Consider the following 19,269-nt stretch of genomic DNA (forward strand, 5'->3'; position numbering starts at 1 on the left):
CAGGTGGAACTGGGGAAGGTGGAGGGTTTCTGATGCCAAGTATTTGAATGTTAAGCAGCAAGCTCATTGGCTGCTAATGCCACAGCAACCAATCAGCTGCGCTATGTAGATAACAATGTGATTGCTAACAAATTGAGTTAAGGACCTGTCAGCCTGTGCCATTTAGAGTTTCATGACAGAACTTTGTATATTATAATATTGCGAACAAGTTTTACACTGTAACAAGCACTCACAAAAAAATAATATGTAGCCCAGATAACAAACAAACAAAAACAAATACAAAAAGAAATATTGTTTTCTATGGCTCTTGAATTTATACATATCCAGGTTGTCCATAACAGAGGGAACCATGAAAACAGGAAGCAGTGGAGAAGATATACAAATCAAGTAAGAGAGAGCCGATCAGTTGAAACGGACCTTTGACCCGAGGCTGTTGCAATGGGTGATGGACCGTTGGGAGGGCGAGGCTCGTCACAGGTGCTCATCTCCATGACAACTTTATCCAAGGACTGAAAGAAATGATTTACAGCCTCAATAATTAAGCTGCAGAAAATGTAACTGCCTTTAATTGGAGCAGCGATTCAAACAAAACAATGCAAAAAAAAAAAAAAAAAACTAAATGAACCACAACCAAAAACAAAACATGAAACACAACGTAAATAAAACTATTTAATATATACACATTTATAATTAGGGGGGAAAAAAAATACTGTGTTATTACCAGAGTGATTGGATGAGTCTTCAGCTTGGTCCATGGGATCTAGGGTGCACACACAGACAGGAAAAATATATTTACAGTTTATCCAACACTGTCCTTTGTAATTAAAGGTGCTAAAGAGGATGTTTTGTTTTATACATTTTTGCAATATTACTTGAAACTGTCTTTACTTACTGATAAAAGACTATTTATTAGGTGCAGTGAAAGGAATAATATTAATATACATCATCTGTGCATGAGGTAGGGCCTTAAAAACATCAGCCAATCATTTACGCGATCAACGCGTAAATGATTGGCCCTCTGGCTTGTCAATCACTGCCATTACGTTCCTTGTGAGAGCTCCAGTAACTTTCCACACTCCACAGGCGCTGCATGCAATGTTTTTGTCAGGAGACAGGAGTAACAACTGCAGATTATGAGTTACCTGCGGTGAGACCGGCATAATGAATCCACTAACACGACACAGCGAATGCCGGTGGTAAACAAACACTCTGTTCCAATACTCGTGCACGAGTTTTGGGAGGCGTTCCCTCGAAAAGAGCTGTGAAGGAGGGGGGTTGTTCTTACGCATGCGCTCATTTCAAAAACTCACTAACAGTCTTTGGTTTCTCAGTCAACGAAAAGATCCTCTTTAGCACCTTTAAAGTTTGCTGCACCTTTTCTGAGATATGATGTGTGTACACATATCTATGATGCTGTGTATTAATAATGTTGCTGCAGGCCTCTAGATAAACACAAACTTTTTAGGGATTGGTTTTATTGTATTTCCTTAAGTTTTGGTTATACTTGTGAGGGCTAAATTACGTAAAATGTCCTCAGAATTATAGTAAAACCAACTTGTGTGGAGTGAAGTGATCCTCAGTATTTTAAACATTCATAAATCATGTTGTGCCTCAAATATAATAATCATTAAAGGTTTGTTTGAAGATCATGTTTAGGGGTAGAGAATAGTAAATATCATTATCTTTGTATGAAAACCATTGTGTCTATTTATATATATATATGTGTGTGTGTGTGCGTGTGTGTGTACAATTTGTATTAAAAATAAAAATGATTAATATTATTTCAAAATTGGTAATATAATGTTAGATTATTAATATTACTGTAATAATAACAATAATAATTATTATTATTATTATTAATACAAACAGTAATATTACTATAATTACATGTATTATTATTATACAAACAATATCAAGTTATGTTAAATTGATATATGTTAAATTTAAAATATTTTAAATATATTTTGTAAAAATAAATTAAAAATAAAATGCTAGAAAATAATATAAACATTTTAAACACTACATGTGAATTTAATAATATTATAATTACAATTCAAAACATGTATATTTATTTTGAGATTTGCTAAAGATTTACATACACATTTTTTAAATATTTTGTCAAAAGTAATTAAAAATAAAACACTGAAAAATTAACTTTTTTAAACATTATCTAGATTTAGACACCATTCATTTTTCAAAAATTTCACAGAAATTTTGCTAAAGATGTTATTAAATTTCTAAGTGTTATTAAATTATTACCTTTTAAAGATTAACTTTAAGTGAGGTTTACATGATGGCAAAGATCATGTAAAAATAGGGTTAAGTAAAAAGTTGGGGAAAAGAGCATACACAATTAAATGTACAATATTGTCCAAAATAGTAAATAAAAATCTGTTTGATAAACAATAAGCTACATATCGAGCACAACATAGGATGGACATTATACAAATATGAATGTAGCCCAAGTGTGTAAATCTAGAGGGCTGAACTCAATCATCAGAGCTCTTCACAGCAGATCCTATGATTATAGTGTCAGAGGGACTCATAATGATGGCGTCTCGTACCCGGATGGCGGCCTTGTTGCAGAAGACTTTATTAATGGCGAGCCAGGTGGGCAGATCCAACATGTTCTGCAAAACCTCCTCATCCAGCTCCAGGTTGGTAAGCTGCCCCTCCCCTTTCAGAGTGCTCAGATTAATCTTATCTGGGGAGAGGTTCTTAGCAAACCTGCAGAAAAGAGAAAGAGAGAGAGAAAGAGGAACAGGGAGAAATGAAGGAATAATAAGTACGATGAATGAAGAGAATGAGGGGAGGCAAAAAAAAAAAAAAAAAAAAAAAAACATACGCACACACATTGCAGTTTTCCATTATGGTTTAATGGCTCTTTCTCTTGACTGTAATTACAGCTTTACAAGCAAGCAGACCGGTGAGCGGTCATGCTGTTACCACCCACCACTGAGCTGTGCAAGTTTGAGTGTGTGTGCGTGGACACTTCCACACATTAAAGGTTTAGTTAACCCAAAAATTTAAATTCTGTCATTAATTACTCACCCTCATGACATTCTACACCCGTTAGACCTTCGTTCATCTTCGGAATACAAATTAAGATATTTTTGATGAAATCTGATGGCTCAGTGAGGCCTTGTTTTGAATCAGTGATTCGGATCACGTATCAAACTGCCAAACTGCTAAAATCACGTGACTTTAGCTCCGAACAACTCATTCGAAACAAAAGATTTGTAAAACTTCGAAGCAGTGTTTTGAAATCGCGCCATCACTAGATATTGTTGAAAAGTGTTTTTTTGTTGTTGTTGTTTTTTTTGGTGCACAAAAAGTATTCTCGTCGCTTTATAATATTAAGGTTGAAACACTGTATTCTACGGAAGAGGATTAGGGCCAAGCAATAATAAAAAAATAAAACCATCTTGAGATTAAAGTTGTTAAATTTCGAGAAAAAACTCGTTAAATTTCGAGAAAAAAGTCGAAATAAAATGTTGAGAATAAACTTGTTAAATTACGAGAAAAAACTCGTTAAATTTCGAGAAAAATGTCGAGATAAAATGTTGAGAATAAAGTCATTAAATTACGAGAAAAAACTTGTTAAATTTCGAGAAAAATGTCGAGATAAAATGTTGAGAATAAAGTCATTAAATTACGAGAAAAAAGTTGTTAAATTTCGAGAAAAAAGTCGAGATAAAATGTTGAGAATAAAGCCATTAAATTACGAGAAAAAAGTTGTTAAATTTCGAGAAAAATGTCGAGATAAAATGTTGAGAATAAAGTCATTAAATTACGAGAAAAAAGTCATTAAATTACGAGAACAAATTCGTTAAATTTCGAGAAAAATGTCGAGATAAAATGTTGAGAATAAAGTCATTAAATTACGAGAAAAAACTCGTTAAATTTCGAGAAAAAAGTCGAGATAAAATGTTGAGAATAAAGTCATTAAATTATGAGAAAAAAGTCGAGATAAAATGTTGAGAATAAACTCAAATTATGAGAATAAACTCATTAAATTATGAGAATAAAGTCATTAAATTACGAGAAATCAGTCGTAATTTAATAAATTTGTTCTCGTAATTAAATTACTTTTTTCTCATAATTTAATGAGTTTATTCTCAACATTTTATCTCGAATTCTTTCTTGGAATTTAACGACTTTTTTTCTCGAAATTTAACAACTTTAATCTCGAGATGGTTTTATTTTTTTATTATTGCTTGGCCCTAATCCTCTTCCGTAGTATTCACATGAACTGATTTAAAAATGTTTTTAGTACCTTTCTGGATCTTGAGAAGTTCGGTGTCATTGCTGGCAATAGAGGCCTCACTGAGTCATTGGATTTCATCAAAAATATCTTAATTTGTGTTCTGAAGATGAACGAAGGTCTTACGTATGTGGAACGACATGAGGGTGAGTAATTAATGACAGAATTTTCATTTTTGGGTGAACTAACCCTTTAATAAGTAGTTCAATAATGACAGTTCACTGATTAAAGTACACAGTGCAGGGGCGATCAGAATTTTCAATCTGAAAACAGAAAACAGAACTTTCCGATAAGATGATGACGTACTATGAATGTAAAGTAAGATTTATCATAACATTTTGTCTGATTTCATCCTACGGACATGCTGCTTCTGTAAAATTGATGGTTAATGAATAAAGGAGTCAGAGATAATTATTTACGTCATTTAACACCGCAGCCTTGGGCAATCCAAAACTATTGGCGGTCATTTGTCTTACATGGGAAGCTAATCATTAATTATTCATCCATTCATCCATCTATCCATTCCATCATGGGATTACAATCCATCAAGTGGAGGGTAAATGCTCCCATTGCAGAACACTTTAACTAAAGATGCAAAAAAAAAAAAAAAAAAAAAAAAAACATCTCATGGGTGAAAATGCGGCTCCATAAACAATTAAAATTAATACGACTGCTACATTTGCATTTGGAGGTCACAGACAGGCTAAGTTTTTCATCTATGTAATGCTGACATGCCATCCACAACGAAATCAATACATTTAGAGCGTTCTCTGATGCTAAACTTTAATGTATAGCAACCTTGAGGATCCGAATCTGCATCAGTGACCCGGAGAACGTGACGAGAGCTCTGCATGGCCGTGACTTTCTGTTTCTGAGCTGATTGATTTTTCAGTTAATGTTTAAGAGTGTTCCCGCAAGAGCAATGTTCTCTGCCTGGCTCTTGCGCTGACGTTGATAACAGAACTCTTTTATTTGTTATCATTTCCTTCAGCTGTTTTCACTCGGCGGGCTAATGGCACAAACAGGTCAGGGTGTGGAAAAACCGGTCACTCAAATCCTATGATGTGGCCAAGGTCAATGCTAGTCTGGGCAAAAAATGTTATGGTGTGTCGTGAATAGCTTGAAGATGTTGGATGGCCTGTTTATTTGACCTTTAGCCCAGTTTAAAAGCACAAAGAGTCGCAGTTTAGCCACAGCAAACTTTTCTCTCTGACACAGATTAAACTGAAAGCTAGACTTAAAATGATTGCTCCTTTGAGTCACCGTTAAATGTGTAATTAGGTCCCTGACTAGGTGTAATCTGTGTTTGAGTGAATAGCCTTAGATGGCCGGTTAATCCTGTTTCACTCCAACAGAATCAAATAAAGAGCTCTATATAAAGGACTACAAGAAGATTATAAAAGCCTAATTACTGTGTGACAAAACACTAATAACCACTTCAATAACTTCAAAGCTTCTCATATAAAAGGCAACTAAGAGTTAAGAGTAAAACTGCACTGAGGTAACCACTGACCTGGAAACCTAGAAACAACTATACTTTAGTTCATAAAAAGATAGAGGATAAAAGTTCACAGCGTCTGTGTTTCCGAAGACTGAATAAGGATGATAGTGTCTAAAGGTCGGAAGCCGTGGCACTCATTTTCCGGAAAATCTCTCTTTATAGTTCTGCTTAATGCAAAGGAAATATAAAATAAAATAATAAAAAAATTAAATATAAAATAAATTAATACAAATAAAATTAAATTTAAAAAATAATGTAAACAAAAATAAATATAATGAATAAAAAAAATTAAAAATTAACCATAAATTAAATAGAACAAAAATAATTAAAAAGTGAATAAAAAATAAAATAAATAAATGAAATGCAATTAAACTTAAAAATATATAAATTAAATAGAAAAAATAAATAAAAACACAAAACAAAAATACAAAAAAAACAACAGAAATATGAAACAAAACAAAATTTATTGTTGGTTTGGGGTCAAACACTGAAGGGGCGAAGACCCCTAATGAAATCGTTTATAATCGTTATTATTATTCTTCCGCACAAGTCTGTGGCAGCCCAAAGAACCATATGGTAAAAAGTTATGAAATTTGACACACTGATAGAGGACAGTCTGAAATGTTACCATAGCAAATTTGGAGTCTCTACCTCAAACTCTCTAGCGCCACCAACAGTTCAAATATTCACTCATGTTTATGCTCATAACTTTTGACACGCAAGTCCTAGAAACAAAATTCCTTTTTCCTCTAATTCCATTACTCATGCTGATTCGATTTCATTTCTGTCATGAAATTTTTTCCGCCATTTTGAATGTTCCGAAAAACCTACTTTTACGAACTCCTTCTAGAGCGTTTGTCCAGTTTGCACGAAATTTGGTATGTAGCATCTACTCTAGGGATGGGCATTTCAAGCAAAAATAATATTCGAAAATCGCCGGGAATTATTCGAATATTATTCGAAAATCGCACCCCTCCCCTGCATGCACGCATCACGCATGTATAGGCTACACACACATAAACGAAAAGAGAGAGAGACCATTCACGCTTTCAATCTTTTTTTCACGGTCATTCATAACGGTGCGGAACAGACTGAGAACGCTCGCTCTCCGCACCATTATGAACGCCCGTGCGGCAGTGAGCCTTTACTTTCGCTTTCAAATTAGTGCCAATTCGGTAGCGGCGATTGCTTGAATGCTGGGTTCATTGTTATTTTTAATGATAATGGAAAAAAAAAAACACAACAACAAAGCAGTACAATGACAAACCCATTTAAATGGACGCTCTTACATTTCGATTTGAAACCAAAACTTCCACCGTCGTCTTGTCAGTCAAGAGTGAGGCGAAGTGAGGAGAAATCTGACTGTTGCGACTCTCGTTCGGCTCGCGCTGAATTGAGTAGACACATTTAGATTTTAAAGGTCCCGTTCTTCGTGATCCCATGTTTCAAACTTTAGTTAGTGTGTAATGTTGTTGTTAGAGTATAAATAAAATCTGTAAAATTTTAAAGCTCAAAGTTCAATGCCAAGCGAGATATTTTATTTAACAGAAGTCGCCTACATCGAACGGCCAGTTTGAACTACATCCCTCTACTTCCTTCTTTAATGACGTCACTAAAACAGTTTTTTGACTAACCTCCGCCCACAGGAATACACAAGAGTTGCGTTTGTAGAGTGTGTTTGTCGAAACGCTGTTATTTTCATCCCGCAGTCCAATCACCGGGTCTGATTCCGGCTTAAATTGATAGGGTAAAATTAAAGACATGTTTACAATAACACTGAGCGCGTGCATCTCCACGTTATGGTAAGAGGCGTGACTTTTCCGGGCACGGTGCGCTCAGAGCTGTCGAATCACAACACAGGAACCGCTGGCACAATCAGAACTCGTTACGTATTTCTGAAGGAGGGACTTCATAGAACAAGGAAGTCATCAGCCCGTTTTTATGACAGTGGAAACAGCGGTATACAGATACCGGTAAGTAAATTATGTGAAAAATACTGTGTTTTTTTTACACGCGAAACATGAACACATGTTATATTGCACACTATAAACACAATCAAAGCTTCAAAAAAACACGAAAAACGGGACCTTTAATTGTAGTGTCTGTTCTCTTACTGAACTAAATCATTTTTATTACTATAAAAAAATAAATAAAAATAAAATAAAAACGGCGGTGGGTGGCGGTGTCGCGGTGGGCAAGTGATGATACCGGTGTGGCTGAACACCGCCTATCACAGCAAGCCTACCTCAAGCCATAATGATTTTAGGCTGCCTAAACGCGTTATAACATATTGTGAACAGATTGAATGACGGCACTTATGTTAAAATTAATTTTAATGTGTCTGTTTAATGTGTCTGGGAATTTTTTTAAGATGATAATCGCACAACCTATTCGATATTCTATAATTAAATCAACTAATCAAATATTCGAAAATTGTGACACATCCCTAATCTACTCACACTAACACTCTGCATAGTTTTTATATATTCTTTCAGCACTTAATTTATGGCCTTAAATATGCAGAACGCATTTAAATATGACAAATTCATTTTTTTTTTTTTTTTTTTGGAAGATAAAAGTATTGAGGAGGGGAAAAACAGTAAGAGTGGAATCGTGATGGAATCGTGCAGAGGAGTTTCCACAGAACTGTGGTGTGAATTACTAAACCACCACTGCGTGGGTTTGTTCATCACTCTGAGTGTGAAACAAAAGCAAACACAAGATGAGAAGTGTGTGAAAACATGCCAGCTTCGATAGGCAAGCCAGTTCAAAATGAAACGTGAATAGTCTGGCCTCTGCGTTACGTAGCTGTGCTCTGTGAACGGTTAAATATTCATTCAGACACGGCCTACCTTCAGTCCCTGATATATCAGATATCGGGTCAGAACGCTCCACCACTACAGTGAAGAGATCGGACAGGTGCCAGCCAGGTGACATCATTCAGGTGGGCTTGATTCAACTACACCTGGGTCATCTAGTAGTAATGCATCTTATTTTGTGCTAATGGACTGAACTCAGATCTTATTTCAATGTTGAAAACACAGTGAGGCTCTGAAGATCAAAACCAGTGTGAAGTTCACACATTTTTACCATTGCATGACCGCCATTTACTGCCCCATCCTAGATGACAAGAAGGTCATTGAAAGCCGATAAATCAACCTGCTACAAAATGAACAGTGTTATAACAGTCAACACATTCTGTCCTGGTGATACCAGCACTGCTGAACTGACGTGAGGGTGGTGTTGGGTCTAAACAACACAAGACAGCACTGTGACATGGACAGACACTCATTCATAGCCACTATCACATAATATGCACAAAGCTCCATAGACTGAAATCACATAGAAGAACGAGTAGACTTACACAGGATCTGCATAGCTTTTTATATATATTCTTTCAGCGCTTAATTTATGGCCTTAATTTTGCAGAACGCTAATATGACCAAATGTGTTAAACGGAGTGGAAAGTACTACTGTTTAGGCAGCTGAAAGCATAAACAATTAACCTAATGATGGATGAGGCACATTCAAAGTTATTGTAAAATACTGATAAACTATACTGATTGCAGAATAGCTTTTTGCGATTAGAATGTCATAATTTGCATTATGATTCAGCATCACTGCAGGAAATGAGCTCACAGATACAGTGTCTTCTGTGACATTGTGACAAGACGTCCCACTACTGTAGGCACCGTAAGTGTTCAAATTTGTATAAACTTCTCTTTTTGGTGTCTTGGTACCATGTTTGTGAATATAGGAAGCCATTTAAAGTCAACATGAAACAACATTTATAAATCATTTTACATCCATAAATGTAACTTTTCAAGTGAAACAGGATATTTAAAAATAAAAACAAATTTACACTCTAAAAACAATGCTAGGTTGAGCCAGTTGGGTAATTTTGTTCACCAAGTATGTCATCTGTTCACCAAGCGCTTACAAAGATACACACAGGAGCGTTTGAAACCAGGCGTTTTCATATTTTTTAAAGGTGCCATCGAACGTTTTTTTTTTTTTACAAGATGTAATATAAGTCTAAGGTGTCCCCTGAATGTGTCTGTTAAGTTTCAGCTCAAAATACCCCATAGATTTTTTTCAAAATAACTGCCTATTTTGGGGCATAATTAGAAATGCGCCGATTCAGGCTGCGGCCCCTTTAATTGCTCGCGCTCTCCGCCCCCTCCCAAGCTCTCGACTCTATCATTGCATAAACAAAGTTCACACAGCTAATATAACCCTCAAAATAGATCTTTACAGAGTGTTCGTCATTCATGCTGCATGCATACATCGGATTATGTGAGTATAGTATTTATTTGGATGTTTACATTTGATTCTGAATGAGTTTGAGGCTATGCTCCGTGCCTAAAGCTAACATTACACACTGTTGGAGAGATTTATAAAGAATGAAGTTGCGTTTATGAATTATACAGACTGCAAGTGTTTAATAATGAAAATAGTGACGGCTCTCTTGTCTCCATGAATACAGTAAGAGACGATGGTAACTTTAACCACATTTAACAGAACATTAGCAACATGCTAACGAAACATTTAGAAAGACAATTCACAAATATCACTAAAAATATCGTGTTATCATGGATCATGTCAGTTATTATTGCTCCATCTGCCATTTTTCGCTATTGTTCTTGCTTGCTTACCTAGTCTGATGATTCAGCTGTGCACATCCAGACGTCCTGCCCTTGTGTAATGCATTGAACATGGGCTGGCATATGCAAATATTGGGGGCGTACATATTAATGATCCCGACTGTTACGTAACAGTCGGTGCTATGTTGAGATTCGCCTGTTCTTCAGAGGTCTTTTAAACAAATGAGATTTATATAAGGAGGAGGAAACAATGGAGTTTGAGACTCACTGTATGCCATTTCCATGTACTGAACTCTTGTTATTTAACTATGCCAAGGTAAATTCAATTTTAAATTCTAGGGCACCTTTAAATTTCAGTACCGAAATCGGTACTTTTGACAACTCTACAAGTGACAAATTCTCTGTATTTTGTCAATCATATCTAGCACAATAGCAGCTTGGATCCCTGCACTCACTGGATGAATTTCAAAGTGTGGGCATCTCTTGAATGAGATGCTTGAAGGAGATTATGTCCCAGTTATGGTGACTTATTAATCTAATGCTTTATGCCAAGGACACAGAAGGAGAGCTCTGAATAGCCCAAACGCAGCAGTTATTCACAGGATGACAAAAGCCCTCACAGACCCTATGCAAATGTCACAATGATACACACATAAACAAACACAAGTGCAATGTTAGCAAAGTGCCATCATGCATCTCAGCACAGGGTTTTAGACCAGCCCCAAGAGGTTGCATGGATGAATTCTAGGGAGGAAAAAAAAAAAAAAAAATCAGCATCCAATGGGAGTCGCTAGAGAACAACAGCTGAGGGACAGAACCTGAGGAAGGTCGGCATGGCGATAACATCGACAGAAGCAAGGATGAACAGCACAGCAGCGGTAAAAGAGAACAGACGGTTACATTATTAAGGGCTTTCCTCCAGACAGAAGACGTTATTGCTATTTTTTATGACCAATAAACACTGATCAACCCATGTCATAGTCAAGAATTAAGCCGCCTGCTATAGAAACATAGACCTACTAGGCATATGGCCAATAAAAACTTATTATCATTAACTTCTCGGAAGACACAACACAGCAGCAGTAATTTTGTGATTTCATTTGTGATTAGTTTCGGATTCATTTGGGTATACTGGTAAAATTAAAGAAATTGTCCTATCCGCTAATGCTGTAAATTATACAAGTGTTTCAGACTGATTCAAACCAGTAGCAGCTTTTTGACTCTTAAAAGTCAATCATTTCGTAAATCAGGCTACACTGGTTGTGCTGTGTGGTTTTGATTTACTAAAAAGGTTGCGTTGTATGTTTGTCTTGCATGCAGACCGCATTTTAGTATTATATACTATTATAGTATGTTTTCATATTTTGAATAAGCTTTACTTTTTCATTTAGTTTAAGTTTTAGAAATGTTATGCATGTTTGTTCTTTTTATTAAATTTTTTTTTATGTTAAATATTTTTTATGTAGCTTAATTTTTATTTCAGTTTTAGCTTTAGTAATTTTAGTATTTCAACTAGGGCTGCACGATTTATCACATGATACAAAAAATAACATTGAACTTAAATACGATTATCGCTTAAATGCGATTCTTGGTGCGATTATGAAATTGCAAAGGCTGCGATTTTTTATTTTTTTGCGCAGCTTGTCAGTGAATTATGACTCCAAATGCTAATCCATCTGAAAGCATTGCGAGTTTAACATCTTTCCAGACATGAGAAGCATTTATTAACATCTTATCCAACAAAAGACAACAATTAATTAACATGTTTTCACTCCAAACTCACTTCATAACGACAGTTGAGCGTCCTTCTTTGAGATGATGTGGCTTCTTACACAGAATAAGGCAGTCATGTGTTTATTAGTCATGTTTAATTAATCAAAGCGTTTCAATCTTCTGTTTTTTCAGCTACAGCGATATGACGTGTTATCTTCTTCTGCGGCAGGGCATATTTGGAGTTTTTGCACAAGAGCGCCCTCTGGCTTTCAGATGGAGAAGCATTTACTACTGATCACAGAGCCGTACAGCTCTGACAAGCTGCGCATAAAATAATAACAGCCTCTGCCAAATCGCGTGTGGTTTAATCGTGATAAATCGTGCAGCCCTAATTTTAACAAACTTTTTTTATTAGTTTAAGATTGTCATCTAATATTTACATTTTATTTGAACTTTATTTCAATTAACAAAAAACACATGAAAAAAAAAAAACATGAGGGTGAGTAATTAATGACAGAATTTTCATTTTTGGGTGAACTGTCCCTTTAATTAGTTTTACTTTCAGGTAACTTAATAGAGAGGCATTTCATGCCATTATTGCATGGTACAGGGCTTTTTTTATTGTATCACATTAAATACAGACTGATGTTAAATCAGCTTCATTATGCTGACACTTCTTAAGACTGACAACACAACCCATCAACTTCATCTCAAAAAATATCTAGGCCTAGATCTGCATTTCCTTATTTCGAAGACTGTGAAACTACAACACCAAAGTTTAACTAACAAAGAGTTGAATCAAGGGGAAACTCCACAAGCAGCCATTTGAAGACATTCTCTGAAGCTGTGTGTGTTTGCAGATCAGACAACCTCATTTTGGATAAATGATGAAAAAAGCAAAAAAAAAAAAAAATCCAATGTGGTGCTTTAAGTTTCATTTCAGTTCACACTACAGTGATGTGAAACCTCGGCCTCCATATGTGGAACAAACCCTGCAACCTGATTCTGTTTAAGTCCCGGAGTAACAGGAAGTGACTTTTATACTAGGAGTAACCATTATCAACATAATAGACTGAAAGCTGCTAAACAGCCACATGTTGCTTGTCAGGTCTATTGCAATAAACCTGATCAATGGCAAACCACAGTCACTGTAAATGACAGTTTCTGTTGAAGTGCTGTAGAAAATGCACCTGGGAATGCATCTGTTCAATTGTGTCAGTCAGACCGCTGCCTTTTTCCTGTGTGTGTATTGATTTTCTACATAATGTTCCACTTTAAAACAGTTTATTCCTCCTGAAGAAGAAACATGTGAAGGTGTACAACGAGTATTGTGTTACTTTAGTTTAATAAATTAACCAAAATCAAGTCACACAAATATTAAGTCAAAAATGATAACCTCTACTGTACTCACCCTCAGGTCTTTAGTAACCAGTATGACTTTCTTTCTTCCATTGAGAACAAAAGGAGAAGTTTATCAAGATGCTCTTTTCCATACAGTGAATGTGAATAGTGACTGGTCTCCATTTATTTTCATTATATGAAAAACAGCAGCTCTTCCAGGTTTGGAACAACACAAATGTGAGTAAATAATGACATTTCTGAGTGAACTATCGCTTCAGATTAACCCTGGTCTAAAGAATAACACTGATTCTCTGATGGAAATATTTTCTCAGTCTGGCTTTGAGTTCATGCAGTATCTGAAAAACTAGTCTTAAAAAGGACAAACACAGCCTCATTGACCACCACAGGAATTTTTACCCAGGTTTTACAATGAATAATCATGATCACACACTAACAAACAGATAGGACTATGTTATCTAGGCTAATTCAGCTTCTAAAATAGGGGTCACAGACTGGAAATACAGGCTGGGCATGTTTCATTCCTCTGACAAATGCCTACAGCTTCAATCAGACCACTCCAGGGCAGCTTCTTATTTTCACCAAATCAGACTCTCCAAAAACACACATATACATGTTATATTTATATATATATATATATATATATATATATATATATATATATATATATATATATATATATATATATATATATATATATATATATATATATATATTTCCCTTTCCACTTCTTGTGAAGTGATATATTGACTTGTTCCCCATGCTATTTTACACTCTCTATGGTTTGGAATTGCACTTAAGATGGCCGCATACCCTGTCAAGTCCACTTTGCAGGGTAGTATCAGGCGACTGGAACGTATCCAAAAAGTTTGATAAGCTATAACAATAAATATGAGATTATTACAGACTGAAAAAGTGCTGCCGCAAAAGGAAAATATGATTTTGTGTAGGTCAAAGTCTGGGTGAAAGTCTCTCAGTGGTAAATAAATTAAACAATACATCAAACAATAAGTCAAGGTCCACAGAGATCGCACTATCCGTTTGTAGGAGACCTTGAACGCTAATATTGCTCCAGAAAACGCAGAGTGCGCAACTAACACATACAAACCCTAAACGTGTCCAACCTGAAGAGCATGGCCGAAAGTTATGACACTTATGAGATGCCATCTCACACAACTTCATTTTATCACAGTGACTGGTCGACAACGTGGACGTGAGCTATTGCTTATCAAATGAGGAACACAATGAGACCACATTTCATCATTTTACCAAGTGTCATTTTGAATGAAAAGGTGTAGGATTTCATCTGGATTCGCTCCACTGAGGGAATAAATAATGCAGGTAGGTTGGACTCAAGAACTGACACTACAAAGGCACACAATAGTGAAACCATTTGGCACAATGTGCACTCGGCCGCAAAGGCAAAACGTTGTTTTTGTTGAACCCAGGCCTCACCCTAACAATCCACCCAGATTTAATTCAAGTTTCCACAGCAAACTGAACACATTAGAAATTAATAGACATGACTCAAATCATCTTGCACAATTGGAGGGTTGACTGTCTAAGGGGCCATTCACGCTATGGACAATATCTCTAACTATAACTATAAAGTAATAAAGATTTTAATTCTAAAACAATATGAAAGTCCACGCCACAACTGAGGAATGGTATCACTGGAATTGCTTTTAAATTTATTGTTTACCAGATAGAAATAAATCAATCAATGGCAGCCCAACTTTTAAAGAGCTTGAGTATTTATTGCAGCAAATGACATAACTTATAAACAGAATATTGCATTGGTGTGGTCGCTAATATAGTTATTGTTACAGTTATCTTTACAGTTCTTGGTGTGAACGGGCCTTAAAAGTCCTGCAGATTTCAACACAACTGGAATGCATTTTCAAAAAGCACAATCCTTGTTTTGTGTATTACACAAATGAAGATCATTTACTATCATAAGTCATAATTGTCTGTGTTTTTTTTTACATCAATACAATGAAAAGTCAATGGAGTCCAATGTTGTTTTGAACCCCAAAATGCCCACAAAAGAAAGAAAGTCATTCAAATTTGGAGCAAAATGAGGTTGAGTAAATGATTTTTCATTTTTTTAATTGAACTATTCCTTTAAAAAAGAATGCCAATTTTTTTGATCTCTCAGCTCTTTTACTCTGCAATTCTGCAGATTTTATCTAATATTAGAACATAGAGTCCAGATCTGTTGATCTAGGCCTGTGAACGAAAGATCTTTTGAACGAAAGATCTTTTATTCCATATTTTGACACACTTCCAAGTGTAACGGCGTATCGAAAAAAACACAGGGCGGAGACTTGGTTCTATGCAATGGTTGTTGATTACATTTTGAGATGTGGCCACTGCTCTTAAAAATAAATGGAGGCAGATGAAGGAGAGTTTGAAGGGGTGAGGGTTAAGTCAGAGGTGTCCAATCCTGCTCTGCAAAGTTTAGCTTCAACCCCAATTAAACAACACATAAAAAGTTTTCCATTTTAAAATGCATGCGTATTACGTGTTCAATCTATAGGCGCATAGTTTTTCCTTACAAAGTGCCATCGCCAACTACTGGCCTAGCATGCATAATACAGTTTTTAATCATTTTCGCAGATCCATGTGCATTGTTGGGAAGCATTACAAGTAGGGCTGGGCGATATATCGCATCCGATTGTCACGCGCATTTCGTCAGTAAAGCCGGTTCCCTGATTACCGCTAAATCGCCATCACCTGCTTTCAAATGGAGCGCCATTTAACAGACAGAGCTGCAGTTCACTAACAAGCTACGCAATATCGCGTTCATTATCGCAGATGAATCGCCTTCGATAATGAACGCGATATTGCGTAGCTTGTCAGTGAACTACGGCTCTGTCTATTAAATGCCGCTCCATTTGAAAGCAGGTGATGGCGATTTAGCGGTAATCAGGGAACTGGCTTTACTGACGAAATGCGCGTGACAATCGCATTAATATATCGCCCAGCCCTAATTACAAGTAACTTGAGTTATGTAATCAGATTACTTTCTTCAAGTAACTAGTAAAGTAACGCATTACTTTTAAATTTACAACAAATTATCTGAGTTACTTTTTCAAATAAGTAACGCAAGTTACTTTTTTCCATTTATTGACGGACATCTCTCCTGTCCCCATGTTGAGAGAAATCGTGAGTAAGTGCAGAGGCGTTGTGTGCGCTGTGTGAACATGATGTTTATTGTAGTTTTAGAATAAATGTGAAACGGATTCAGTATTATTCACAATGAATAAAAACAGTGAAATGCAATCTCAGAATATTACGCAAACCTGCAATAATTAAATATATTAAATTACACAAATATACTTTATGTACTTAATCTCACTTTATTAACCAGTGTCTTTGCTGCTGTCCTTCGATCAAATTCAACCATACTAATTAAGCAAAAATGACTGTAAATAAACATGACATTTGTGTTTCTTTTTTTTTTTTTTACTTATTGCTAAGTTTGGTGTTGAACTTTCTTCTCCTGCATCCTATTCTTCTTCAATCCAGAATGGCTGAACAGCTAAAAATTCAGCCCAGGTGAGAAAAAGTAACCCAAAAGTAATGTAACGGATTACTTTCCATAAAAAGTAACTAAGTAACACAATTAGTTAGCCTACTTTATTAGGGAGTAACGCAATATTGTAATGTTTTACTTTTAAAAGTAACTTTCCCCAACATGGTCCGTGTGAACGGCGATCGTTTTGACAACATTGTCGTCTGCACGTGAAAAACGCAAAGGAAAAACTTTTACGCTTTTAGTACATTGTTGTCGTGTAAACGTACCCTTAGATGTCTCCCTAATCAAACACACCTGATTAAACTCATCAGCTCAGAAGACCTCAGATGAACATGTCAGATAAGAAAAACATCAAAAATGTTCAGTGTTGTGGATGCTCCAGAACTAGGGTTGGGAACCAGTGCGCAAGAAAATCTAGTTATGACATTCTGGTTAAAAAATTACAAGGTCAAAAAGTGTTTAAAAATTAAACAAACATGCATGGATTTTCATTTCATGCTGACTTTAAGATCTATCAACATGGGTTTTTCTTAAACCTTATATTTATCTCTCATAATCATAAATATTAGGATATATCCTTGGGTTACATGGGGCCCAGAAAGCATCCTACTAGACTATTCGATAACAAACTGACCTTTAAATGTCACTCAAATACAACATTGGGCTGAGAATGGGGTCAGGCAGTCATGCTAATAGTAAGTGAATCCACTTAGACCTTCCCAAAGACCTTATACCTTAACCTGTCCGAAACGGATGAGGGGTGGTTTCCAAAGCAGAACACATCTAGAAAGGGATTTCAAGCTAGACATCTCTCTTATCACACTGACCCATAAAAACACATTAAGATGGGAGCAGACAGACTCGTTCAGCTTGAGACATGACACCCAAAGCATGTTTTGACATCAACCCAGTGGAACAGCATTTTCTCTGGCAAGCTGTCAAAACCCAGTTATGACCCATCAGCATGTGTCATCCAGCACAGCCACATCAGCAGGACTCGTCTCAGCCTTCGACCCACGGTTCATATTTATCAGGCATCGACATGTATGTAAAACACCGAAAAGGTGTCAGTAAGGGATCAGCTCTGACCTGGAGAGATGTTTCAGGATCTGTTTCTTGATCAATCCAGCCATGACCGGTATCTCATCAATCACTTATCCAAGGACGGGCGGTAGATTTTGGAAGCTGTACATTTTAGGTTTCCTCCGGTCAACCGGAGTGTTTTTTTCTGAATAATGAGGCGTCGGAATGGGCGAATATAAACATGACTCGTAGAGGCGTCCGTCGCTACCGCTTTACCGTCGGGTCCATGTTGAATGCGCAGTGACGCGTCGGTGGACAGGCGCGCATGCGCAGGAGCGCCTCACGAAAATGAGGCTCGCCCAACTCCGTTGAGCCAATAGGAATCCGGCTTGAAGTTTACGTCACATAATAGCTTAGTATTTATACAAATGTTATTATTGGGATAAGAAATGCAAGAACAAAAATATTTATACTATTTTTCAAAAACAAAATAAAATAACACCTAGAGGAAAATTCTTTTGGAGCTAATAATAATAATAATATTAATTGGAAGGCTGCTTGGTTAATCCCCTTTAAATATTGTATTAATAACAAAACTAAAAAAAAAATACATTTTAAAATTTTGCATACCATCTACCCTGTTAAATCAATAATTTCAAGATACTCTGATATTGATGATTTATGCTCCTTTGGCAAAAATGAGAAAGAAGTGTTAACACATTTGTTTTTTGATTGTAAAGTTACCCAAAATTTTTGGAAGGAAATGGCAGAATTTATAAAGGATAAATACAGTTTTTTTTGTAAAGGATATTATTGTTTACTATGAAAACAATGTTAACAAAGGTCTTGAATACATTGTTAACTTACTCATATTGCTGGCAAAATTTTATATACATAAACAAAAATGCTTAAATTCATCCCCAATATTTAAGGTATTTTTAGTTGAATTTGATTGTTTTATATCTTCTCTGAAAAAGTCATTAACATGCTTAAAATATTATGATTTTATTTTCGGATCCCCTGTTACTAATTAATATCACACTTTGTATTGCACTTTGTCTTATGCTATGCTCTGTTTGTAAATTGTTTCATTAATAAAAAAATAATTTAAAAAAATGTTTATATTGGGGTATTTTTTTCTGGAATTCTTTAATAGATAAGATTAATTGGAAAAAGCATGGCTCTTACCCCATAAATTTTGTGTCCCCGATAAAGTTAAAGAACTACGTTTAATTTTTTTGCATGATATATACCCCACTAATGA

At 35.7% G+C, this 19,269-nt stretch overlaps 1 protein-coding gene across 5 annotated transcripts in view; it reads right to left on the minus strand.

The window, feature by feature from the left end:
* The window catches only part of uhrf1bp1l (UHRF1 binding protein 1-like), a 42,030-nt gene extending 23,695 nt beyond the window's left edge, over window positions 1–18,335 (minus strand). For 3 of the 5 annotated variants that reach the window (XM_048154631.1, XM_048154630.1, XM_048154629.1), the window contains exons 1-4: window positions 18,072–18,334; window positions 2,565–2,727; window positions 722–760; window positions 418–509 (exon numbers count right to left, since the gene is read on the minus strand). In XM_048154631.1, the coding sequence (XP_048010588.1) occupies window positions 418–509; window positions 722–760; window positions 2,565–2,727; window positions 18,072–18,115 (338 nt within the window). In that variant the 5' untranslated portion in view covers window positions 18,116–18,334. Of the gene's footprint in view, window positions 1–417; window positions 510–721; window positions 761–2,564; window positions 2,728–18,071 lie in introns of all 5 variants that reach the window. The other 2 variants (XM_048154627.1, XM_048154626.1) reach the window with 1 other exon arrangement.
* Window positions 18,336–19,269: the final 934 nt, after the last annotated feature.

Source organism: Megalobrama amblycephala, linkage group LG14 (assembly GCF_018812025.1).
Source record: "Megalobrama amblycephala isolate DHTTF-2021 linkage group LG14, ASM1881202v1, whole genome shotgun sequence".
Taxonomy (NCBI): domain Eukaryota; kingdom Metazoa; phylum Chordata; class Actinopteri; order Cypriniformes; family Xenocyprididae; genus Megalobrama; species Megalobrama amblycephala.